This window comes from Canis aureus, chromosome 5, assembly GCF_053574225.1.
Source record: "Canis aureus isolate CA01 chromosome 5, VMU_Caureus_v.1.0, whole genome shotgun sequence".
NCBI lineage: Eukaryota > Metazoa > Chordata > Mammalia > Carnivora > Canidae > Canis > Canis aureus.
In genome coordinates this window covers 69,085,642-69,110,982 of record NC_135615.1, presented here as the reverse complement: position 1 = coordinate 69,110,982, position 25,341 = coordinate 69,085,642, and the positions used below count along the sequence as shown (strand labels likewise).

The window sequence follows — 25,341 nt, the reverse complement described above, 5'->3', positions numbered from 1 at the left end:
CCCAGCCTGGCGGGTGGGGGCGGGTGGGGGCGGGTGGGGGGAGGCATCTGCAACTTCTTCCCCAAGGAAGGTCCCCTTCACAAGTCTTGATGGCAGCTTTGAAACCCTGCTCTTCATCCCCAGGACTTTGTTTGGACCTCAGGCACAGAAAGTTATGTTAAACATAATCAATCCTTGGTTCAGAGTATACTTCTTATTGCTGGAGCTTGCTTGGCTCCTTTTTTGTTTGTTTTCTTTCTTTTAAAAAATTTAATAAATATTTGAGTACTCTCAGCATGCAAAGCACTATGTTGAGGCCTGCACAGGACAGTAGGTGGTGAGACAGAACTGACTACGCTTTGGAAATACAGTCCTCCTGGGTAGAGGCGTGCGTGTGTGATCAGTACACGGACTGTAACAGTGTCATGAGAAAAAGCACAGAAAACTACAGAACAAGTGTTAGTGGAATTTTTGCAAAAATCTTCTAGTATATATCTTTAAAAGGAAAGGACTTTAGAAAAATGTAATACCATTATCAAATTAAAAATAAACACTTGCATAGCAGCCACCATCATCCTGCCTCATAAATGGTTTTTCTAGTTGATTTGCTGAAATCAGCCAAAAAAGGTCTACATACTGCATTTGGTCAATTGTCTCTCTTTTAACCTATTGGTTTCCTGAAACTCTTTTTTTTTTTTTTTTTTTTTTTTTTTAATTATTTGTTGATGAAATGGAGTTGTCAGTCCTAAAGCTTCCTGCATTCTGGATTTTCCTGATTGGTGGGTTCCCTGGATTTCCCTTCGGTGCTATGGAATATGTTACTCCATGCTCTGTATTTCTTTGAAACTAGGTAGTTAGATTTCATGGTTTCAGTGGATTCCCAATTAGTTTTGGGATAAAAATGTTTCATGAGAGGACTTGTCTTTGCCTTCTTTTTAGTGAAATAAGCATTCTTATCATTTTACTGCCTCATTCTTTTGTGTCTTCCCATGCAAAGTACCCACTGTTTTGACTCATGTATTACCTTTTTTTTATACAGGTTTTTTTCTTTTTTTTTTCAAGATTTTATTTATTTATTCATGAGAGACATAGAGAGAGAGAAAGAGAGAGAGAGAGAGAGAGAGAGAGAGAGGCAGAGACACAGGCAGAGGGAGAAGCAGGCTCCATGCAGAGCCTGATGTGGGACTTGATCCCAGGACTCCAGGATCACACCCTGGGCCGAAGGCAGGCAGTAAACCGCTGAGCCACCTGGGGATCCCCTCTTTTTTTTAATATCATTTTTTCTTCTATTGTGGTAAGAGCATTTAATGTAAGATCTACTCTTGTAACAGATGTTTAAGTGTATGATCCAGTACTGTTATCTATAGGCACACTGTGGTTCAGCAGATCTCTAAGAACTTGTTCATCTTGTGGAGCTGAAATTTCATGTCCATTGGTTATCAACTTCCCATTTCCCCCTCCCATCAACCCCTGGCACCCACACTTCTATTCTTTGTTCCATGAGTTTGATTATTAGACACCTCATATAAATACAAGCATGCAGTATTTGTCTTCATTTCAGTTAGCATAATTTCCTCAACATTCATTCACACTGTTGCATGTTGCAATCTTTGATAAGGTTGATAATATTCCATTGTATGTAGATACAGCATTTTTTTTAATCCATTCATCCATCCAGGGACATTTAGGTCTTGGCAGCTGTTAATAGAGCTGCGATGAACACAGGACTGCTAATACCTCTTAGAGATCCTGATTTCAATTTTTTTTGGATAAATACCCAGAAGTAGGATTGCTGGATCACATTTAATTTTTTGAGGAACCACCATTCTGTTTTCCATAGTGACCGAATCATTTTGCATTCCCACTGGCAGTGCACCAGGGTTCCGATTTTTCCACAACATTGTCAACCCTGGCCATCTTTTCTTTTTTGAGAATAGCCATCCCAACAGGTGGGAGGTGACATTTCACTGTGGTTTGGATTTGTATTTCTTATTTGATTAATGATGTTAAGCCTCTTTTCATGTGCTTGTTCACCATTCATATGTCTTCTTTCATGTAGTTTTGGCACATTAAAGTTTATTCCTAAATGTATTTATAATTTGTTTTTTTTACTTTACAAAAAGGATGTTATGATGTATGTAACCTTTTGGAACTGTTTAAAAAAATGTACTGCACAGTCTAAGATGCATCTCCGCTGCTGTATGTGCTTTAGGTCCGTCCCTTTGACTGCTGGTTTACACTGTTGGCAAGCACGCTGCAGCTAATCTGTCTGCTGTCCTCTCAAGGCACTAGGTTGTTTCTAGGTCTTCCCTACTGTGAAATCTGCCACTCCGAATGTTCTTGTTTGTGCCTCTGTGACACAAGAGCAAGGGGTGGAATCACTGGGCATAGCTAGGACACATGAATGTTCAGCTTTCAGAAGACAGTGCCAGATGGTTTTCCAGAGCAGTTGTACTACTTGAGGATCCCACCAGCAGTATCTAAGAGACTGGATGGATCTACATTTTCCCTAACACTTGGTCTTGTCAGACTTTCAACATTTGAATGGATGTGAAATGGTTTCTCCTGTCTTGATTTGCATGCTCCTGTTTACTAATGAAGTTGGATATTCCTTTGTATATTTATTGGACACACATATTTCCTCTTCTTTCAGACGCTTTGTAACTTTCTCTTCAGTTACTGCCCTTTGTATCTGAGCCTCTCTATCCAGCGGCCTGCACTCACTGCCCCTGCTCCCTCAGCTTTCATTCCCTCTTAAAACCTTCCCAATGGGACATTAATTGCACAGCTATAAAGAAGATGCTCTTGAAAGTTCCTTGCATGCAGCTAGCCCAATGGTGGCACCTCTGTCTTCAGCAGCTGATCTTTCTCCAACTTCACGCTCTTGGCTTTGCCTCTTCCTCTGTCATTCTCACCTTGTCTCTCTAGCATGTTCCCCATTGCTCACCCCCTGAATGTTGACTCTCAGATCTCCATTCTCGAGCCTCTTCTCTGCCTACAAGCATTTCCTAGGTGAGTTCTTCCAGCCTGAAGTTTTCAATATCATCTATAGTCTCATCATTTTCAAATTTATATCTCTAGTCTGCACTGTCCTCCCAAGCTCCAGACTTCTGTATCCACTGACCCACTTGCTATTTCTACTGGGTGTCTTAAAGGCACTCAAATTTATCTTGTTCAGAACAGAACTCTTGATTTCCAACCTAAACTTCTTTCTTCCCACAATTTTCTCTCAGTACAGCACAGCCACCCATCCAGCTGTTCAAGCTGTAGTACTTTGGTATTATCCTCAATTCTTGCTTCCTTCTCTCCCCTCAGGCAGTTCACCTGCAGTTTTTCAGTCTAATTCCAGAATATACTTGGAATGCATCTGATTTCTTCCCTGCCACCAGGGCAGAGTGCAAGCTGCCATCATCCCTTCCTGGGCCAGTGTAGCAACCATTAACTAATCTTCTTGCCCTGATTCCTGCCTTCTTGCTATTATTTTCCACACTGTTGACAAAGTGATTTATTAAATACCCAAAGATCATATCTCTTCTCTGCTTAAAACTTTCAGTGGCTCCCTGTTACTCTTAGAATAGAACCTAAACTTCTTACCCTGGCTTGCAAAGCTTCTGCCCACATCTTTAGCAACATCTATCCCCACTGAGCCCCTCACTCACCTGCTCCAGTCCCAGTAGCCTCCTTTCTGCTCCTGGACCACCTAAGCTCCTTCAGACCTAGGGACCATTGTATTCACCTGACGAAATGCTCTTCCCCTTGCTCCTGAAATGATCTCCTTATTCTCGTCTGGTATGTCTCAGGTTGGATGTTACCTCTCCAGGGAAACCATTCCTGATTACTCTCTCTAAAGTGGGCTTGCTTCTCCCTACCAGATAATTTTGTTACCCTGCTGATTTTCTTCATAGTATGTCAGAATCTGAAGTTATTCTTATTTGTTTTTGTTTCCTTGCTTATAACCTGTCCTCCCCACTAGCATGCAGGCTCTGTGAGGGCAGCCACTTAGCCTGCCTGTTCCTTCTGAATTCCCAGGATCGGCACAGTGCCTGGTACACTATAGGTATTTGATAACTACTTGTTGAATGTATGATGAATGAATAGATCTCCCAATAAGCTATGAGCCCCTTGAGGACAGAGATTGTTTCCCCAGTGCAAGACTTGGCACATAGTAGGTGCTGTATGTTGGAATTGAGTCAATCTTTAAAAATTACAGGAGCAACCCAAAATTTAAAGGAACAAAGGAGGGAGGAGCTCTGCAATGCAATTTATCTATAATGTCAACCCCTTTTTCACCAGACACACCGAATGGCATGTGGCTGTGGACCTCACATTCACTGGTGGCCGGTGAAGCCACCATGCACTTATTGCAGCATGTCCTGTTCTAAGCACTTTACATGGCATTACTCTATCTTTATGATAATCCTATACGTGGATACTGTTATGAGACCCATTTTACAGATGAGAAAACTGAGGCATGGGGCTGAAGCAACTTGCTCAAAGTGTACAGCTAACAAAGGGTAGAATTTTTTAACTGCAGACTGTGAACTGCTTGGGGTATGGTGCATAACTTATTTGTCTTTGATTACCTGGGTGTTGCCAGAGAACAGGCTCTTAACTACTTTCCTGTAAAATTATTGACTCCAGATAAAATCTTCCTATTACTGGGCATTTGGACGTGGCTAATTTTTTAAAAAAAGATTTATTTGTTTATTGGAGAGCGAGAGAGTGAGTGTGTGAACGCGGGGGAGGGGCAAAGGGAGAAGGGAAGCAGACTCCCTGCTGAGTGCGGGGCTCAGTCCCACGACCCTGAGATCATGACCTGAGCTGAAACCAAGAGTTGGATACTCAACTGACTGAGTCACCCAGGCACCCTGGACATTGCTAGTTGTTGCTTATTATTCATTCATGTGTTTGTGAGAACTACCTCTGCCTAGAATGCTCTTTGTTAGTGTGTTTGTGTGACTGGCTCAAGTTACACACTGATGGTGGATTCCCTTTAAAAAAAAAAACTGTTTTCTGGGCAGCCCGGGTGGTGCAGTGGTTTAGTGCCGCCTTTGGCCTGGGATGTAATCCTGGAGCCTGGGATCGAGTCCCACATCCAGTCCTGCATCGAGTCCCACATTGGGCTCCCTGCATGGAGGCTGCCTTTCTCTCTGCCTGTGTCTCTACCTCTCTCTCTCTGTTTCTCATGAATAAAAAATTTAAAAAAAAAAAAACCTGTTTTCTTATGATGAGTCCCTAAAATAGGATTACCAGGTAAAAAGTTATGAGCATTTTCAGGTCTCTTGATACATATTGCCAGATTGTTTTCCTCAAAGTTTGGCCCAATCTGTACTGTTAGCAGCAGGCTCATTTCATAATAAGCTCACTAGCAGTGCATGCTGTGACTTTTTCTTGTTGGCTAATTTATCTGAAATGGTATATATCTCAGTATTTCTTTCATTTCTGTCTTTTTGACAGGTATAAAGCATTTTATTTGTTGTTTTATTTTTTATGTCAATATCTTTTTATATCCTCCATTTACCTAATTTGGAATTTCTCTTACAAACGAAGATGAGCTTGTATATGCATGTGTGTGTTTGTGTGTGTATGTGTGTGTGTGTGTATTTCATATAATATTTGACACAAATAGTTTTTTTCCTCAGTCTGTTGGTTTTAGTTTTGTGATTCTTTGTTATTCTTTCATAGAAGTTTCAACATACTATCATGTGTCTTAACTAAGTGCACTGCCATTAATAGGGAATTTGTCCCTATTTACCTTTTGTGCTCTGCAAGTTATAGATTACATTTATTTTATACATATTTTTTTCTATTGTAGAAATAGAATGTGTAGTGCTGGCTTTGGCGGCATATATACTAAAATTGGAATGATACAGAGAAGATTAGCACGGCCCCCGTGCAAGGATGACATGCAAATTTGTGAAGTGTCCCATAAATTAAAAGAGAGAGAGAGAAAAAATGTTTATTAGGGAAAATCTAGTGCAAACGCCCATATAAAGTGATCCTTTAAGCCCACCATTCAGAGATGATTATTGTTAAAAATTACTTTGATTCTTTTTCTTTTTTTAATGTCAATACACATTATTTTTTAACTTTGAATAAACCATATATTGGAAAGTATGGTTTTCTTTAAATGCTGATATGTTACATGGACTTTTTAAAAAGATTTTATTGATTTATTCATGAGAGACAGAGAGAGAGAGAGAGAGAGAGACAGAGACACAGGCAGAGGGAGAAGCAGGCTCCATGCAGGGAGCCTGACGTGGGACTTGATCCTGGGACTCCAGGATGACACCCTGGGCCGAAGGCAGGCGCTAAACCGCTGAGTCACCCAGGGATCCCCAGGTGGACTTTTTAATGTATAAACATTTTAAATGTTCATGGAGTGGTCTAAAATGACATATATTTAGGGTTAAATATACAATTTAGCAACTATGTACTGGCATTTTATTTTTATTATTATTTTTTTTTAATATTTTATTTATTTATTCATGAGAGACACAGAGAGAGAGGCAGAGACACAGGCAGAGGGAGAAGCAGGCCCTATGCAGGGAGCCCAATATGGGACCCAATCCCGGGTCTCTAGGATCACGCCCTGGGCCAAAGGCAGGCACTAAACTGCTGAGCCACCCAGGGATCCCCAGTACTGGCATTTTATAAATGCAAGGTATAGTTGGGTGTAGGAAGGGACCCAGAAGGGGCAAGTACCACAGGAGTTTAATAAGAATCTTGGGACCCCAAATCCAGGGCACAAGCCTCAGTCACTCCACTCTGTCTGGAGATCCTCTCTCTATTGACAGGATTGGGCTTTCTTAACTTGCCTATTGTGTTTTATTCTAGTGATTTATGGTTATGAAGCGTGACTCTGTCTTGAGTGTGCTGCAATAGCATTGTTAAATGTGGATCTGGCTAGTTTTTGTCTTAAAAATTCTTAACTTATGATTTCAACTGCTTTTTTGTTTTATTACTGCTTTGCCATACTGTACAGTAATTTTATTTTTTTCATCTCTTGTCTTTATCCTGTTTTTTGATAATTTGTTTTCTTTGTTCAGCCTATTCCATAGTGTTTTCGCAATAGCTTTGTGTTGTGTTTAGAAAACCAGTAGGGTGCCTTCTATTTCCAGCAATGTGGCAGTCTAGATACTCTGAACAGCCTCCCGACTGACAACAAAGAAAACTGTATCCTGACTTACAAGAAAGCAGGGGATTCTTCAGAGGTCAAAATTAAGTGAAAGCAGGCATCTCCACTTTGAGTAAAAGCCAGCCTATTCTCCACCCACTAGCCAGAGGAATTCTTTTAAAATGTAAGTCAAATCATGTCTAGCTTTATTAAAATTGCCTGAAACCCTGCCCTGGCTCCTGTCTCACTCCAAATTAAAGCAAAAGCCCTCCAGGGGTTTCTAAGACCCTTTGTGATCGGCCCCTGTCTCCTCTCTGATCCCCTCCCTCACTACTTTCCCTCTTGCCCATCCTATCACAGTCATGGCAGCCTCTCTGCAGTTCCTCATGGAACAGTTCCTCATGGCATGTCCCTGCTTTAGCATCTTTGCACCAGCTTTTCCTTCTTCCTGGATCACCTTTCTTCCAGGTACCACACAGGCTCATTCCTTTACCTCCTTTGCATCTTTGCCTGAGGTCATCTTTTCAGTGAGGCCTTATACTTTATCCTTAATACTGCCACCTGCCCTTCCCCCTGCTCTGTGCTTTCTTTGATTCAGTATCATTTATTATCTCTTAATTTACTTCTTTATTTTGTTGTTTGCCTCCCTCCTGCTGGACTGTAAACACAATGAGAAGAAGGACTTTGTCTCTTTTTTTCACTAGTGTGTCCCAAGCATGTAAAATAGTGGCTATTCTAATATGTATTAAATGAATTCATTAACCCAGAGAGAAAACCCGACTTTGAAACTGGCTTTCTCTCTGGGAGTGTATGCTGACCCCTTGGGGTGTTGGTCTTTGGTTTTGATAGCTGCATGGGTTCCTAAGGGACTCAGTCGGGATGGACAATCTGATAGAATCCCTCGCATAAAGCTGTGAACCTGAAAAAAGTACCTAATCATCAGTGTAAGGGTAAACCAGAAAAACACCTATCCCACAGAGGAGGACAGCAAAAAGACATTTTTTGGATCTTGGTAGTGGTAAGAAGAAGATACAAAATGGATACTTTAGAGCCATAAGCTAGCCTTTTTTTTGGCTTTGTTGCCCAAATTCATATTCAGACAACTGTGTTGTCTGAAAAACGTCAAGGCTAGAATTTATTTTACCTTTCAGAAGCAAACACAATGTCCCTCTGGAGTAGAAATCTTTAGCCTAGGCTTTTAAGAATTCTCACAAGTGCCAAAGTACATGAGCTTGCAGTCAAAAAATTGCAAAACACAAACACCATGAGGGAAAACCAGCAGAATAGACAACAGAACCAGACCTACAATTATTTCATGTATTAGAATTATCAGATGTTAAAACAGAATGTTTATAATGTTTAAAGAAATAAGAAATTTAAAATGTGACCACTGTTATCAAGAGGTACTTGATCACAGGGTAGTTCATGTGGTTAGGCCTCCAATTTTTTATTTTGACTCAGGTCATGATTTCAGGGTCGTGAGATCAGCTCTGCCTTGAGCTCTGTATCAGGCCCTACACTGGGTGTGGAGCCTGCTTAAGATTCTCTCTCTCCCTCTCCTTCTGCCCCACCACAACTGGATCTCAGGGGTAGCCTGCTGCTGAGTGGAGGAGAAGCTTGCTGGAGGGCATGGGCCAAGGCTGAACTGTGAGGACCACTGAGGTGAAGGCTACCATACCCTTGTACACTGAGCCATAGGGACTACACAGAACACAGTATGATGAAAGAGTGAAAGTCTCTTTTTCCTGATCTGTCCTTGTAATATCTTTCCAGCAATCTCTGTTGACAAAACTTAACATAGAGCTACCTGGCAAGGGTTCAGCTCCAGTACCACAAAGCAAGGCAAAGAAAGGTGAATTGGGAGCTGAGAGGCAATAAGTTAGTAACTGGCAGAGAGTCAATAGAATGGCAGAGAGGAAGACCTGTTTTCAGATTTAGGAAATCCAATGAATCCCACACATAGGCAACATATTAATGAAACTGAATACTGAAGACAAAGAGAAGATCTTAAAACTAGTGATAGAAATGAGACAGAAGACTACCTATAGAAGAATGACAGACTTAAAGCTTTTCTCCCATAATAATGAAGGTAGGAGATATTAGAATAGCAGCTTTAATATATCAACCTAGAATTTTGTATCCAGCAAAATTGTTTTTCCAGAATGAGTATGAAATGTAGGCATTTTCAGACAAGCAAATACTGAGAATAGATCTTCACTAATGAAAGTTCTAAAGGATATATTTCAGGCATAAGGAAAATGATTCCAGATGGATGGTCTGAGTTGCAAGAAGGAATGGTGACCAAAGATAGCTAAATATGAGGGTTTATCCAAAGGATCACTGACTGTCACCACCACTACCACCACCAATAATATTTTTGGGGTTAAAAACAGTTTTCAGTTATGATTAGGCTCTGCTGTGAGTAGCAGATCCCAAGTTACCTGACTTGAACAAGATATCGAGGCTTATTTCACTCTCATGTAAATGTCTGGATGTAGGCAATTCGGAGCCTACATCCATCGGAGGTTTGGTGGTTTAAGCATATTGCTTCCAGTTGTACCTATTTCTAGGTGTCATCATCTTGCTGGGGCTAAGATCTTAGTCCCATGGCCATGAATACCTGTAAGGAATGTTAGCAACATGGTCTTTCTAGGTGGTCCTGTGTCTAGCAAAAATTGAGGATTGGAAGTGTTGGTGTAGGCAATTAGCAGCCTCTGCCACAAATAAGATAAACTAAGACACTGGACAGCAATAGAATATAAGTTGGGAAGTAAAGGAACCAAGTTGGTGTTCTAAGGTTTTTAACTGAGAGGAAGATATTGTTTAATTTTAGACTTTAAGTTAGGCATGCATGTTAAAATGTAAATGTTTAGAATAACCATAAAAGAATATAGATAATATAATGGATAATAGATTATACACAATAAAAATATATATCTATATAAATAGATAATATAATTGCCAACATTGAAGGTAGTTGAAATGGTTTAGTTTGGACACCGTCATAAAAAAAATAAACAACATAGTTGAGACCACAGGAAAACCCAATATATATCTGGAAACTTGTTTTTCGACAAGGCTTGAAAAGCAGATCACTGAGGATAGTTTAATAATATATGGTGCTGGGACATCTGATTGTCTATATGCAAAAAATGAAGTTGAATCCCTATCTCAATGCACACATGAATATAAATCCCAGGAATCCATATAGGAGAATATCAGTTTAACCTTGAAACAGGGAAGAACAGTGAAGAATCTCTTAGAAACCAGAAAAGGAAATGACTGATATTTGTCTAAATTAAAACAAAGAGCTTCTGTTCATCTGTCAGCAAAAGGAAAGAGGCAATCACACCCTAGGAGAAAGTATGGAAACATATATACAACTGGATAAGAGATCAGTACACAGAATATATGAAGGATTCTTACATAAGAATCTTAAGAAAATAATAAGAAAAGCAATACAAAATGGAAATCAATAGAGAGATATAGACAAAATACATTAACAGGCAGTTCACAGAGGAGGAAATCCAAATAGAAAAATGACAAACTGCCCAACCTCGTTGATAATCAAGGAAACATGAACTCAAATGAAAAGGAGACACCATTTTCTACTGACTAGATTAGAAAAAAATTAAAGGCATGACAATATCAAGAGTTGGTAAGGGTATAGAGTAGTTGGATCTCTTAGACATTGACAGGTAGGAGTTGGTATTTCTATTTTGAGAAACAAGTTGTCACTACTCAGATAAAGTGAGATATGTGTATACCCTACCTTCCAGCAAGTTCTTAGATATATATTGTCAAGAAACTCTTGGCATGTGAATTTGAGGATATATATGAGGAATGGTCACAGGAGCAATTTTTATAATATATAACATTGGAAACAACATTAACATTTGTTGGCAGGGTAATAGATAATAAATTACTGTGTATTCCATATAATGAATTGGATGCAGCATGTTGTGAATTAAGGGTATATCAGTTGGATGAATCTTGGGAATGTAAGTTTCAACAAAAAAAGAAAATTGCCGAGATTACATACTCTATAATTTGATTTTACACAAATTTCAAAAGTGTACTAAACTAAATACTGTGCTAAACAGAGCAGGAGAATAATGAAAACAAAATTCAGGATAACTGCTACCTTTGGAGGGGGAAGGGAAGTGGCATGTCATTGGGGTGGGCCACATGGGGGTTTCAAAGATATTGGAAATTTTATATTTATTTAGCTGGTGGTGGGTACACTGATATTCATTTTATTGTTATTCTTTCTATCTTAAACATGGTACAAGTATTTTTTGTAGGAATTAAATATTTAATAAAAATGGAGTCTGTCATTATTGCTTATTAGTATTCTTTGATAGGCTCACATTTATTCTATCATGCCACTTATAACATCCAGAAAAATATCTTGGGGATTTCAATTAGCCTACTTAATCTATTTATTAAATAGGAGAGAATTCTCTATTTTGCTTTATTAAGTTTTTCCAGCTAGGAGAAGTAGAGCTCTTGTATTTTATTTCTCTCATTAAGGTTTTATTATTTTCTTTGAATAAGTTATTGTGGGCCAAGTACATCCAAGAATTTAATAACATAATGCTTTCATTACTATTGTGAATGGAAACATTTGCCTGTGTTTCTGAGCTGAGACAACGGCTTGCATGCTGAGACACATTGATTTTCCCCGAAAACTATCCCCTTTCCTTTGGATTTTCTAGGTAGGCAAACATGTTATCTGCAATATGATTTTTTTTTTTTTAGATTTTATTTATTCATGAGACACCACAGAGAGAGAGAGGCAGAGACCTAAGCAGAGGGAGAAGTAGTCTCCCTGTGGGGAGCCCAATGCGGGACTCAATCCTAAGACCCCAGGATGCAGACAAGCAAATACTGGATCACGACCTGAGCCAAAGGCAGATGCTCAACCACTGAGCTACCCAGGAGTCCCTGCAATGTGATTTTTTTTTCCATTTTCTATATATTATACCTTTTTGTTTCTTTTCCCCCCCCCTAATAGCTATTGCCCACACATCTCATGATATATAAAATAGGAATGGTGACAGAAAGCTTCAGACTTGGAGTCAGAAGACATGGGTTTGAGTCCTGACTTTACCATATAATAGCTGAGTAACTTTAGGCAAGTTAACTTAATCTCTCTGAGCCTGTTTCTCCCGTTTCTTCGTCTGGAAAATGAAGAGTTGAACTTAATTACTAAAGTTGGTTTTGGTTCTGAAATGAGGCCATTCTAATGTATATCCATTAAGTTAGAGTTACCTCTTTAAATAGTCTCTGCTTTGCAGGGCTTGATTTTGTTTTGTCTGTAGTTGTAATCAAGAATAGATGCTATAGGCTATTGAATGCCATATTGACATATACTGAGAAAATTAGATTTGCATTGTGGATCTATATTTTCCATATTATGATGAAGCCGGTGGTCGCCTTGCTCATATTGTTCCTGTCTTCCATAGAGAAATAAATCACTGAAGGTGATTCTTTGGCTATGAGCGGAGATTTGGTTAGTTATGGTTTTGTTTTAGATTTTCCTGTATGTTCACAAGTTAAATTCTGACCATATGTTTTTGTTGTTTTCCTTTTTGTGTGTTGCCCTTGTTCGTTCCATTTTTTTAAAAGATATTTTTGTGCACTTTATGTAGAATAGGGATTATTGCTTTGTTTTTAAGAGTTGGGGAATTATTTAAGGACTCCATTAGGACCATTAGACATTATAAATGTTTGACCTTGTTTCTTCTGTGGATTCAGTCACTTATTGGGCCTCTTTGAGGAGGGCAGCCAGTTGATGCAGCGAGGAGGCCCCTTGTCTGGGACCACTAGGGAGATCTGCTATTAACTCAATCCAGAACCTGGAGCAGGTCACTTCCTCTCTCCGACTTTTCTCATCTGTAAAATGGGGGCTGCAGCTGCCTCTCAGATGAGGTGTGAAGTCGTAGTGGGCATGCTCTGTAAACTCTGCCCTCTCTCACAGAGGGGCCTGGTAGCAGATTGGGCAGCTTTATTTTTACAGGTGCTTGTCCGTTTCCACTCAATTTCCAGACTCATAAAAAGAGCTAAGACTTAATAAGCCTGTCACCACATGCTTTTGGAATATTTATTTTGCGGATTCTTTTTTTTTGTTGTTTCCTTTTTTTCTTAAAAAACGGGGGGGGGGTGCTTTAAATAGCAAAAGGGTAGCTTTGCATTATTTCCTGTGAAGTTAAAGTTTTTTTCCTCTGATTTTATTTATACCACTAATAAGAAGAGAACTCTTATTATAATGCAAGGGTGTCTTTTCTTTTTTACTTTATTGTCAAAGAACCTTTGGAACCTCTTTTCTCGGGGTCCTCATGGATTCATTTATAGAGCATTTTCCCCTCAAAGCTTTGAAAGTTAATGTTTTTTAAAGTGGAGCTAAGGGAAATAATTCAGAGCAACTGAGATTAATTTTACTTATTAACGAAGGCTCACAAGCAAGAATGTTAAGTTATATGAACAAGGATATATGTGTTTCTCTTTACTAGAATATATACTTCCCAGCTCCTAGATTGGAGCCCAGCACATAGTAGGTGCTCAATAAGTATGTGCTGAGTGACTCATGAATATGGATAGCTTGAATTTTTTACTTTAATATGTACATGTTTTTATTAATGAGACTAATGGCTTATTAATTTTTAATCATATACATGAGTATTATTTCTGCTTATGGAATCTGTAGTTTTTCTCAATTTTATTCATTCCTGCTGCTGGCTATGGTATTGGAACATTTTTTCTTTTTCCTCTATTGGTCTTCTCCATTACCTCCTTTATTTTTTTTTATTAAAAAAATTTTTTTTTAAGATCTTATTTATTTATTCATGAGAGACACACAGAGGGATGCAGAGGCACAGGCAGAGGGAAAAGCAGGCTCCATGCAGGGAGCCAGACGTGGGACTTGATCCTCCATGCAGGGAGCCTGACGTGGGACTTGATCCTGTGTCTCCAGGATCACACCCTGGGCTGAAGGTGGCGTTAAACCGCAGAGCCACCCGGGCTGCCCCCTCCTTCTCTTTAGATGGCTTCTATCAATCTCTTCTTTTTTTCTTCCTCCCTCCCTTTTTTTCCCCTTTCTTTTCTTCTTCTTCTCTTTCTCATCACTTATGTATTTCCTATTCGTTCATCTATTTAAAAGATATTATTCAAAAAAGTACCTACTCTATGCCAGACTGCTAGACACGGGGGAGAGGGAGAGTGAACAAGATGGTCATGATCTCTGGGGTCATGGAATTTATAGTCTGACAGGGAGAACAGGCCTGAGCAGATACATTTCACAAATACCTAATTATAAATTATGACAAATGCTATGAAGGCTAAGTTTGTTGGAGGGAGCATGGAGCTTTCAGAAAGGCTTTTCATGAAGTCATGGTAGCTGAGATCTAAAGGGAAATTAGGAGTTGATGGGGTTGGGGCCTCAGGGCACAACAGGGTGAGGAATGGGGTTGGGGGAAGGGAAGCAAGGTTTTCCTGAGAGCCCAGAGCCTTGGAGTAACTGGAATACAGTGAGCGTGTTGGGGATGAAGAAAGGGGCTAAAGGGCACAGTCAGGGTTCGTTCATGTCCACCTTTCTGTCAGGACTCCTCCTCTAGGACCTGCCTTGCAGGATCCCACACTGCACTGGTTGTCAGCAAGTGGTCTGTGTTACAGATTTCTTTTCTGGATTTTTAAGTCATTTAAGAAAACAATTTTAATTTTATGTCTTTGGGCAAACCATGTAACCTCTCAGAACCTCACTTTCTGAAATGAGATGAATTTGGTCTACCCCATGGGGTTCTTTGTGATCACCCTGTGATTATCTGCTAGAGGCCCATCTTCCTCCCAGGCTTGAGAGCCTGGCGGTGAGTGGGTGTTTCACACACCTGTATAATTCTGGCTCCTATGATGGGGCCTGGCATGGAATGAGGGTATCTGGGAGGCTGTCATAGAAGACGGAGCCCCAAGGCTGGGCCCAGAGGCCAAGATGTATTTGAGGAAGGGGGAAGGGCTGCAGAGGTATGGACAGACCCAGGGTCTGGAAAGTGGCAGATGGCCAATGAAGATCAGAGCAGAGAGGTAATAACAATAACAGTAATAATGATAGCGCTATCTTACTAGGCCCTTGTTATGTGCCAGACACTGGTTTAAATGCTCTACATATACTCATTTATCCTTTTAGTGACCCTGTGAGGTAGGTATTATAATTATTCTCATTTTACAAATGAGAACACTGAGGTACAGAGGGATTAAGTACCTTGCCCAAGGTCACATATCCACTAAGTGTTGAAGCCTGGATTGAAGACCAGGCATTATGGCTTCAGAATATATAACGTAATGAATGCAGAGAATTAGGAGTGGCTTAAATGCCAGGCTAGAAGGCCCTTCTAGGCTATTGTACTGGTTATGGGAGCCATGGAAAGCTTTAGAGGGAAGGAGTGCTAAGGCTGCACTCACTGTGCCCAGGAAAGCTGAAATGACTGTCTGTCTCTTCTGCAGAAATCATCCACGGAGCAGCCCCTGTACAGCAGCAGCCTGTGGGGCCCTGTGGCTGATGGCAGTGACTGCGTAGCTGAGGGCCTGTGGCTGCCACAACTACATGTAGGGGACTGGCTGGTCTTTGAGAACATGGGCGCCTACACCGTGGGCATGGGTTCCCTCTTTGGGGGGACCCAGACCTGCCGAGTCACCTATGCCATGTCCCGGGTGGCCTGGTAAGGGGGCCCTGCTGAGAAGGGAGTGGGGGAGGGCAAGGGAGCAGGCAGGGAACAAGAGAAATCTGAGATTTCAGACTGGTTTCCATGACATCCAGTTTGACAAGTACCTCCTGGCTGTTGATTCCCAGTAAGGCCTGTGCTTGGCACCTGGTGTGGCCACGAATGAGCTGGAGCTGGCCTTGAGGAGCTCAGCATCCTGTGAGAGACCCAGAGGAGCAGACAGGCACTCGTGATAATACGGGGGGGGGGGGGGGGGGGGACGGGGGGACGGGACTGCGGAAGCTGAGAGCCCATTCTGATGCCCAGACCCAGTTCCCAGAGGAGGGAAGATGGTAGAAGAGTGGGAGTGAGCCGGCAAGAGGGAGCAGGGGGTTCAGGGCCGAAGGAACAGCGAGTGAACATGCTGCCTTCAGAAACTACCTGAGGTTGGTTGTGGCTGGAGAGTGCGCAGGGCTGGATCTGGGCAGGGCTCTGAGCAGTGGGGAGCATGGACTGATATGAAGCAGGTAAGTGACACATCTGGCCTGGATTTTAGAAAGACCACTCTGGCTACTGGGGGAATTACGGGAGGACAGGGGAGATTGCTCAGACTAGTGGGGGGCGGGGGGCTCTGTGGCCTGGGACTTGCCTGCTGGCTGAGCCTCCATAGGAAATATATACATTTGCCCTGCTTGCCTCACCAGGCCAGTGCTGGGATCCAGTGAGGCAGGAGGGGCACGAGACAGAAGTCAGATTTGTTGAACCCTTCTGTCTGGCCTTCTGTCAGGCATCGTATGATTATTTTCTCTCACCTGCACAGAATCAGTGTGATCACAAAGAGAGGTTTGTCCAGTGGGGGCTGGGAGAGGCCTGCAGAGGCAGGAGAAGTTGGAGGGACTTCTATGCTAGGCCTCAGGCTGAATCTAGCCTGTGTTCTGGGGGACATGCTAGGTGCTTGAGCACTGCGCCCCCCACCCCCAATAGTGCTACCAACCCCCCGGCTGGTGTAGCTCAGCATCAAGGTCACATTTTATCCATCCACCCAACAGACCTTTGTAGTACTTGCTCCCTGCAGGGGCACAGGATGGGCTGATGCAACCATTGTGACATCAGGGGTGTTGTGACAAGGTCTGAAACAAACTTAAAGAAGCAACCACACAGGCCTCCTCATCCCATTCTGGCTCCATCATAAGCAAACACAGGCAGAGGTGTAGGGAGTCGGGTTATTCATTATTAGAGATGAAAAAATTTGATGTATTAAAATGGCTGTGCCAAGAAATTCCCCACGTCCAAGGAATTCTGCCAAAATGTCCTGCTTTAGAGCCTGGCTCTGTGCTAGGTCCTGAGGGGATAACAGCACCCAAGGCAGAGTGGTGACCTGCACACACAGACACTGGCACAGAGAGCAGAAAGATCACTGGGGAGAGACAGCCGGGTGGCAGAGGTGCCAGGGCTAGGGGGAGTTAGGTGCAGGAAAGCTGATGGTGGGGGGCAGTCTGGGCTGAGAGATGTGGGGGTTTGAGGCCAGTTCATTCAAAGAACTGCAAATAGTTGCATCTGGCTGGAGTGGCCTGTGCAGAAGACTGGATGGAGAAGGACCTTGGAGGCCCAGGCTGGAGCTGATCTTGAAGGCACTAGAGGGTCAGTCACTGATGCTTTTTAGGAAATTGGATCAACCCATTTTGACAGATAAGGAGACAGAGGGTTCTTGGCCTGGGGAGCCTCCTACAAGCCTGACCACTGACTTGCTGTTGAAGTGTCCATGTCAGCAAAGAGGGAGGCCTTCCTGCAGGTGGGAGACCAGGTTGGGCAGGGCCTGAGAGCAGACGGAAGCTGCTGACCACTCAAGTGCAGGTGTTTGCCTCCTGGAAAGATGAACCTGGGCCAGAATTGTCTGGCGGAGGCAGAGGCAGAGCAGAGAGACTGGATAGCCCTGGGTAGAGACAGTGGTGGCACTGGGAATGGAAAGAAGTGGCTACACCTGTGAGAAAGCTCAGGACCTGGGCTCAACAGGGATAGACTGGGCTGGGGAACAAGATTCCTGACTTGTGGCTGAGCAGCTGGTCAGATGGTGGAGCCATTTATCAACCTTGGTAGGTAGGTCTGTAGGATTTTGGAGAGGGGCAGGAGATGATTTTTTTTTTTTAAGTCCTATGCCTGGGATATAAAGAATGTGGGCTTTGGACTGAGAGAATTGGGTTGAATCCTGGTTCTACCACTTTCTAGGGATGTGACCTTGTACAGGTCACTTCCTTCTCAGTCTCAATTTCTTCACTGGTAAAATGGGGATAATAATGCTGCCCTTATGTGGTTTGGGGAACACAATTAGATACTATAAGGTGCCTGGCACAGTGTGTGGCATGTAGTCAGTGCTCCATAAATATGGGTTCCTTTTCCCTTACTGTGGAGGAAGACCACTGGGGAAAAGAGACCAGTGGGGAAAGAAGTCATCAGACTCATCCTCACTCCTGCACTAGGCTGGGCTCTGGGCCCAGGTGGGAACCCTACATACCAGGGGCTGGGACTTCTGGTGCAGGGAGCCTTCAGGAGCCCCTGGCCTGTGGGCCCCATGCTGGCTGCCTCCAGTGCCCCTCTCTTGCCTGCAGGGAAGCACTTCGAGGGCAGCTGCTGCCTGCAGAACAAGACGAGGACACCGAGGGCATGTGCAAGCCTCTGTCCTGTGGCTGGGAGATCACAGACACCTTGTGCGTGGGCCCTGTCTTCACTCCAGCAAGCATCATGTGAGCGGACCCTGTCCCCCCTCCGGAGAACTCCAGCGGGGCCGCAGAGATGCCTCTGGGAGATGTGGGAAAGGCAGCAGGCAGGGGCACCCTCTGGCCAGGACTCTGGTGCTCACTCTGCTGCCCCCCACGCTCCACCTGTAGTGTTTCTGCCCTGTAAATAGGACCAGTCTTACACTCGCTGTAGTTCAAGTATGCAACATAAATCCTGTCCCTTCCAGCTGTGTCGCTTCCTCTGCAGCGCAAGGGGCCTGGTCAGCCAGGTGTGGGGGTGTTCTGGGGGTCTCCCTTGGTCTCCTTTCCACCTTTGTAAATATGAAGCAAATAAATATTTAGGTTTTTTAAAAATAACCCAGTGGAATCTAGCAGTTCAATTCACAAAGCAGCCCGGGCTAGGCCAGGGCTGAGACTTTCTCACCCTACACCGATGACCCCATGCCCTCTGCTTCAGTCCTGACCTAGCTGCAGTGTGGGCATCTCCCTCTGGCATCCAGCTTCTCTGACTCATCTCTTTCCTCTGCATAGGCTGGCATGCTTGATGTCATGAGGAAGAGTGAACTGTTAGGGGTTGAGGCAGGAGTCAGAATTACCATCCTACAGCCCTAGGGCTGCAGCTCCTGACTTGTGAGGGGCCTCTATGTGAACCCAACACCCAGCCTAAGGCCTGGATCAATGTAGGGATGACATTACCTGACACAGCTTTGGAAATTCATAACAAAGATAAAGGGCAGATGGGTATTGGGAGATGTTCTGAGGAGACCCTGCCCCCTAACCGTCCCTGCAGGTCTGCAAGGCAGTAAGACTAATGCAGATATGGAGCGGCTGGTTTTGCTTATTCAGGCAGTAACTGCCAGAACAGGGCTGGCCATGGAGCACTGCCATGTCCAGTGCCAAGGGCCCTTCAACTAGAAGTCCATTGTCAAGATAAAGGCTCCTTCACAGCGCTAGGGTCCCAGGCTATTCATCTGGGGTGTGTGGGCTGCTTAGCAAAGAAGATCAGATTCTGGAGTCCTCAGCTACAACAGGGTACCTGAAAGATTTTTCTTCTGCAATTAAAAAAACCCTTGAAATATAAAATTATCATGCCTTAAAACCCAAAGTATAGAATTCAGTTGTTTTTTAGTATATTTAGAGTTTGCACAACCATCACTACTGTCCAATCCAGAGCATGTCCATTTTCTTTAAGAAATTGGCATTCGTGCCTCATTTGCCCCTTCCCCAGCCCCTGGCATTCACTAATCTACTGCCCATCCCTGTGGATTTACCTGTTCTGGACATATCATTGAATATTTTTACCTTCACTTGAGCTTCTCCTAGGTAAGCCTGGTACGTGGGTTTTTTCCCCCCCGCACTGCCAAGCAATTCTCCGACACCAGCTGGGTGTTCAGCAATTCAATTTGATCCTGACACTATCTACCTGGAGATAGCTTCAGATCTCACAGGTTAAGGGCTCAGTCCTACAAGACTCCCCACTCTTCTCCCACTTCGGACACCAATCACCAAATCCAGGTTGTGATGTGTGTTGGGATGAACCGGCTATAGAGTGGAGGTTCCAATAACTCTCTTCCTTGGGTTCATTTAATTTGCTAAAGTGGCTCACAGAACTCAGGGAAACACCTTACTTACTGTATTACTGGTTTACTATGAAAGGATGTAACTCAGGAACGGCCAGAAGAGCTTCCTGGGGCAAGCTATGGAGAAAGGGTGCAGACCTTCTATGCCCTCTACAGGTAACATCACTGTCTCAGCACTTCCATGTGATCACCAGCTTGGAAGCTCCCCAAACCCCATCCTTTGGGTTTTCATGGAGGCTTCATTACCAAGCAAGACTGATTAAATTATTGGCATCGGTGACTGAACTCAATCTCCAGCCTCCTCTCCTCCCCAGAGTTTGGGGGTAGGATATAACAAAGGACACCTTTGTCACTCGTCACTTAGGAAATTCCAAGGATTTTGAGATCTCTGTGCCAGGAGTAGGGATGAAAACAAAATATACATCTATTACTGTAAGTCATAATATCACACCTGGTCAGCTTGTTTCAGCGTCTCAGCCACTCCTGGGTCCTACATGTGGCTCTGAGGTCATCTAATGAGGCAATGTGTTCTGAGTGAACTGGGTGCTTGTCAAAAGCAGAGATGTTTTTTTCCAGGCTAGGCCTGGTTTTTGATTATTTGACAATATATAGGCTGAAAGGTCAGGACACCAAGAGACTTGGAGACCAATCAGACAGGGACAGCATCACTACTGCCCATTGCTTATCCACCCATCACCAGGTTTTGCATCTTACACTGTGCGGGGCTCAGCCCTCATCCATGAGGCTAGTTCTGAGACTCCTTCCATTTTGATGGCCGAGCAGATCTGGAGCCTCTCATGCCTGTTTGGAGAAAGAAGGAAGGCAAACACAGGTTCTGCTGGAACCGGCCATCTGCTTCCAAAGGCAGCAGATGCCCTGCTAAGACCTCTGGCTGCAGTGAGATCCAGGAAAAACTCATTACCTTGTCTGAGGCAGGTTCGCTGGGGAGATGCTTCTGTGGCTTTTAAAATGACAGCAGCTGGCACGGAGTTTGAACAGATTTTTCACTGGAGCCTTTCAAATGTTTCATGTTCCATTTGCTGCAAGAGTGTGAAATTTACTTTTCTGAGAAGGATATACACAGAAGTTGATGTGACTTGCTTGAGAATAATAAACAGTCATTTCTTTTCAGTTGTTTTTGTTTGTCATTTCCATCTTTTTGTGAAAAGAAGAGAAGAATATTAAACATCTGGAGAATGTTAAGGCCCTGATGCCTGTACAGGGGAATCTGACCTGGGTCTCCTGGAGCCCAGGCTGCACGGGCATTTGCATCCTTTGAACACCTCCCTAAGCACGCCACTAGCAGTGAACCTGCATGCTATGCTGGCTGCCCTGGAGGTCACTTTCCTGTTGGCCTCTCCCAGACCCATCCTGCCCTGGGACCTCACCTAAGGGACACGCTCCTCTCGACACCTCCCCACAACCCATCTGTGCCTCCTGAGGCTTCTCCCATGGGTTAACTCGCTTACTCACTCACTCTGGGAGGTTAATGGACCTGACCAAGCTGCCACCTCCCTCACCTAGGGAATGGCCTCCTCCTTCCCCCACCGTCCACTCTGCTCAGTGCTGGATCCAGTCGCCCCAGTGATTCCCATTTCATCGAACATACCATTTAAAGTCCTCATCCAACTCCTGACTCCCTCTCTCCTCCCTTGCTCACTACTCCCCAGACACAATGGCCCCTCCATTCCTCAAACACTCCATACATCGTACCCTTGCCGGGCCTGCATTTGCTGTCCCCTTTCTGAAATGACCTTCCCAGGTTATCTGGGGGGCTCGCCCACTCCATTCAGGTTCTACTCAAATGTTTTCCCTGGGTAACAACTTCTCTGACCACTCTTTAGAAAACAGCACTTTCTGGGATCCCTGGGTGGCGCAGCGGTTTAGCCCCTGCCTTTGGCCCAGGGCATGATCCTGGAGACCCCGGATCGAATCCCACGTCAGGCTCCTGGTGCATGGAGCCTGCTTCTCCCTCTGCCTATGTCTCTGCCTCTCTCTCTCTCTCTCTCTCTATGACTCATAAATAAATAAAAATTAAAAAAAAAAAAAAGAAAACAGCACTTTCCAAGTCTCTCTCTCCTCCCTTAACTGGTTTTTTCTTCACAGTACCTATTGGACACACTCCATTACATGTTGTTCTGTGCATCATCTGTCAGCCCCTCCAGAATGTGAGCTTGGCATTTTTTTTTTCACTGCTAGGTCCTCACTACTTAGAACAAAGTAGGTGCTCAAAAAACATGTATCAAATGGACAACTGAATAAACATAGCATCTGACCTGTCTGAATCTGTTTCCTCTTTTGTAAAATGGGGCTGCTAAATATATTTCCCTCAGAGGGTTATTGGTATAAAGTACTTGGCTCAGGGCTTGGCACATCATTAGGTCCTGACGAAATAAATGATGTTGAAAGGTTAATTCCTTGAGCATTTACCGTGGCCATGCCCTGTAGTAGAAGCTGATGATGCAGAGATGAATCCTCAAGGAACTCACAGTGCAGTGCAGTCAAAGAGAACCCTGAACGAGAGTGAGTCTGACTTTAATTCTGTAGGCGTTAGGAAACCCCATATGCTTCTGGAACAGAAGCACACAGGATCTTTGAGAAGACAATTGAAAGTATATTCAGGGCAGCCCCGGTGGCGCAGCGGTTTAGTGCTGCCTGCAGCCCAGGGTGTGATCCTGGAGACCCTGGATCGAGTCCCACGTCAGGCTCTCTGCATGGAGCCTGCTTCTACCTCTGCCTGTGTCTCTGACTCTCATTCTCTCTCTCTGTCTCTATGAATAAATAAATAAAAAATCTTAAAAAAAAGAAAGTATATTCAAAAAGAGCAGAAGGCGGAGAGCTGGTGGGTTGGTGGTAGTACACACTTCCTTCACTCTACTTCAGCCTGGTTAAGGCGGGCCCCACCAGGGAGACTTACAGAGGTCCCAGGGACACAAGATGCCATGCATGTCTGTCTATGCCTATTCTGGAGGGAGACCGTGGCCTTCTGGGTGTCATCCCTCTCTCTGGAAGCCCCCCCTGCCCAGGCCAGCTCATTCAGCTGTAAAGGGACCGCAGGGAAGGCAACAAGATGGGAGTTTCCACTCAACACTTTGCTCCATTTTAAATCCTCTTCCTGGCACCCCTGGGATGAGCAGCTAAACCTGTGTAAATTCAACCAGCAAAATTAAATTGCCCAGCACAGCCTCCAGCAGTCAGAGGGAGCTTACTGAAACCTGAATCTGATCTTGTCAGTCCTCTGCTGAAAGTCCTTCAGTTGATTCCCACTGTGATGTCAATAAAAGCAAACTGCCCGAGACCTCCGCCTGCCTCTCTGATCTCGCCTCATACCACTCTGCTCTCACCATGCTCCAGCCTACTGGCCTCTTTTCAGTTTTATGTTTTTGCTGCAGCCAGGCCCTTACCCTTGCCATTCCCTCTGCGCTCCTGGACTGACTCATTCTCATTTTATTTTTTTAAAATACTTTATTTATTATGAGAGACAGAGGAGAGAGAGAGAGGCAGAGACATAGGCAGAGGGAGAAGCAGGCTCCATGGAGGGACTTGATCCCAGGTCTCCAGGATCACGCCCTGGGCCAGAAGGCAGACGCTTAACCGCTGGGCCACCCAGGCATCCCACTCATTCTCATTTTAAAGAGTCACCTTCAGGGACCCCTGGGTGGCACAGCGGTTTGGCGCCTGCCTATGGCCCAGGGTGCAATCCTGGAGACCGGGGATCAAATCCCACGTTGGGCTCCTGGTGCATGGAGCCTGCTTGTGTCTCTGCCTCTCTCTCTCTGTGACTATCATAAATAAATTTAAAAAAAAAAAAAGGGTCACCTTCAATGTCACCTTCTTGGGAAGGCCTTTTCTGAATACCCTTGAACAAAGTGGCCCCTCCATCTGTTAGAGTCACATTTTATAAGAATGAAATCTTGAAGGCGTTATTTACGGTAAGAAACGCATCAAGACTATCCCTGAAAATCCTTAGAAAGCAATCCTGCACACCATTCCCTTTTTTTCTGCTCCTCTAACATGCCAGGCACCATTTCCTTAGAGGCCCAAAGAACTCCATGATCTCTCTCCCTCATCTCTTCAGGGCTTTGCTCAAATGCCTTCTCAGTGAGGCCTTTCTGACCACCACTCTTGAAAACGAACACTCCTACCCCAGCATTTTGTAGCCCCTCGGTACCCTTACTCTCCTCCCACCCCCACGCCCGCCCCATAGCTCACCCTTTGATGTACTCTATATTCTACTTGGAATTTAAGAAGGCAGAGCTCTCTTCACTGCCTGTCCCCAGTACCTAGACTCCTAGTACCTAGCTTTTTAACTAAAGTTAAAGCTTTTTAAAGGTCGAGTTAGTAAAATTAGCTTTTTTTGGCCCTATACATAGCTGTTCCACAATTAAGTGTTGAAGGGAGCATCTTTCAGGTCTCAGCTTAGGGTACCTCTCCCTTTGGGTGGGGTAACGCTTCTCTAAGCACTCGCAGCATCCTGTATCTACCTGTATTAAAGAAATGTTGATCACAAGGTGATTTTTCTACTTCTCACACACTGGCTCATCTCACAAAGACAGGGAGCGTCTCCCAACTGCCTGTGTCACCTGGAGCTTGGGTTTGTGCTTGGTAGAGTAGGCGTTAGGTGTCGTCTGAATACGGGAGTCTTGGGGGAGGCGGGTGGGCATCTGGCCCCTTGGGCTCAGTCCCCGAGGAGCAGCCTGCATCCTGCAGGGGGCCGACCACTCACTGCCATGGACTGCGGGCTTCGGGGGCTTGGTTTTCTCACCGAACAGACGCGACAGCCGGGGGGCGACACCGCCTCCCTGAGCCCGGAAAGCCGGCTTCCGGCCGTGACGTCACATCCGTGCCAGAGAGCCTCCGAGGCCTCGAGCCCCGTGCTCTCGCGCCCTCTGCCGGTCGGGAGGAGGACCTGCCCTCACCCACCGGAAGAGAGCGCGGAGTCCATTGGGTTCGGAGACCGACGCTCCAGTCTCCACCAATGGGAAGCCGACCTTTCGCCGTGGGCGGGGCTCTCACAGGAAAAGGGTCAGCCCGGGACAAAAGCGGCGTGGGAAGGCGGCGACCCGGCCTCCGCGGGGCGAGAGAGGCCGCAAGCGGCCCCGGAAGTGGGCTTGTTACCCAGCAGCTACTTCCGCCTCGCGCCTCGCTTACAAAGCGGGGGGGGGGGGCCCGGGAGGAGAAGCCCCCGAGAGGGCCGTCGGCGGCTGGGGGTGCTCGTCCCCGGTGTCCCGCCC

General features: G+C 44.6%; 1 protein-coding gene, 1 long non-coding RNA gene and 1 other non-coding gene across 5 annotated transcripts in view; 2 read left to right on the top strand and 1 right to left on the bottom strand.

Moving 5' to 3' along the window:
- The window catches only part of AZIN2 (antizyme inhibitor 2), a 37,004-nt gene extending 15,766 nt beyond the window's left edge, over positions 1–21,238 (top strand). The window contains exons 10-11 of one of the 2 annotated variants that reach the window (XM_077898598.1): positions 15,596–15,810; positions 18,399–21,238. In XM_077898598.1, the coding sequence (XP_077754724.1) occupies positions 15,596–15,810; positions 18,399–18,537 (354 nt within the window). In that variant the 3' untranslated portion in view covers positions 18,538–21,238. Of the gene's footprint in view, positions 1–7,100; positions 14,595–15,595; positions 15,811–18,398 lie in introns of those variants that run through there. The other variant, XM_077898599.1, reaches the window with a different exon arrangement.
- On the bottom strand, positions 610–25,059 carry LOC144314468 (uncharacterized). Of its 2 annotated transcripts, none has more exons than XR_013380387.1 (4): positions 24,592–25,059; positions 21,030–21,147; positions 20,559–20,908; positions 610–18,838 (listed from the first exon to the last, which is right to left on the bottom strand). It is a non-coding gene; the product is annotated as an uncharacterized LOC144314468 (long non-coding RNA). The 2 variants fall into 2 exon arrangements; XR_013380386.1 differs by having other exon boundaries at positions 20,822–20,908; positions 24,592–24,982.
- Positions 5,809–5,915, top strand: LOC144315063 (U6 spliceosomal RNA). Its single transcript, XR_013380865.1, has one exon. It is a non-coding gene; the product is annotated as a U6 spliceosomal RNA (small nuclear RNA).
- Positions 25,060–25,341: the final 282 nt, after the last annotated feature.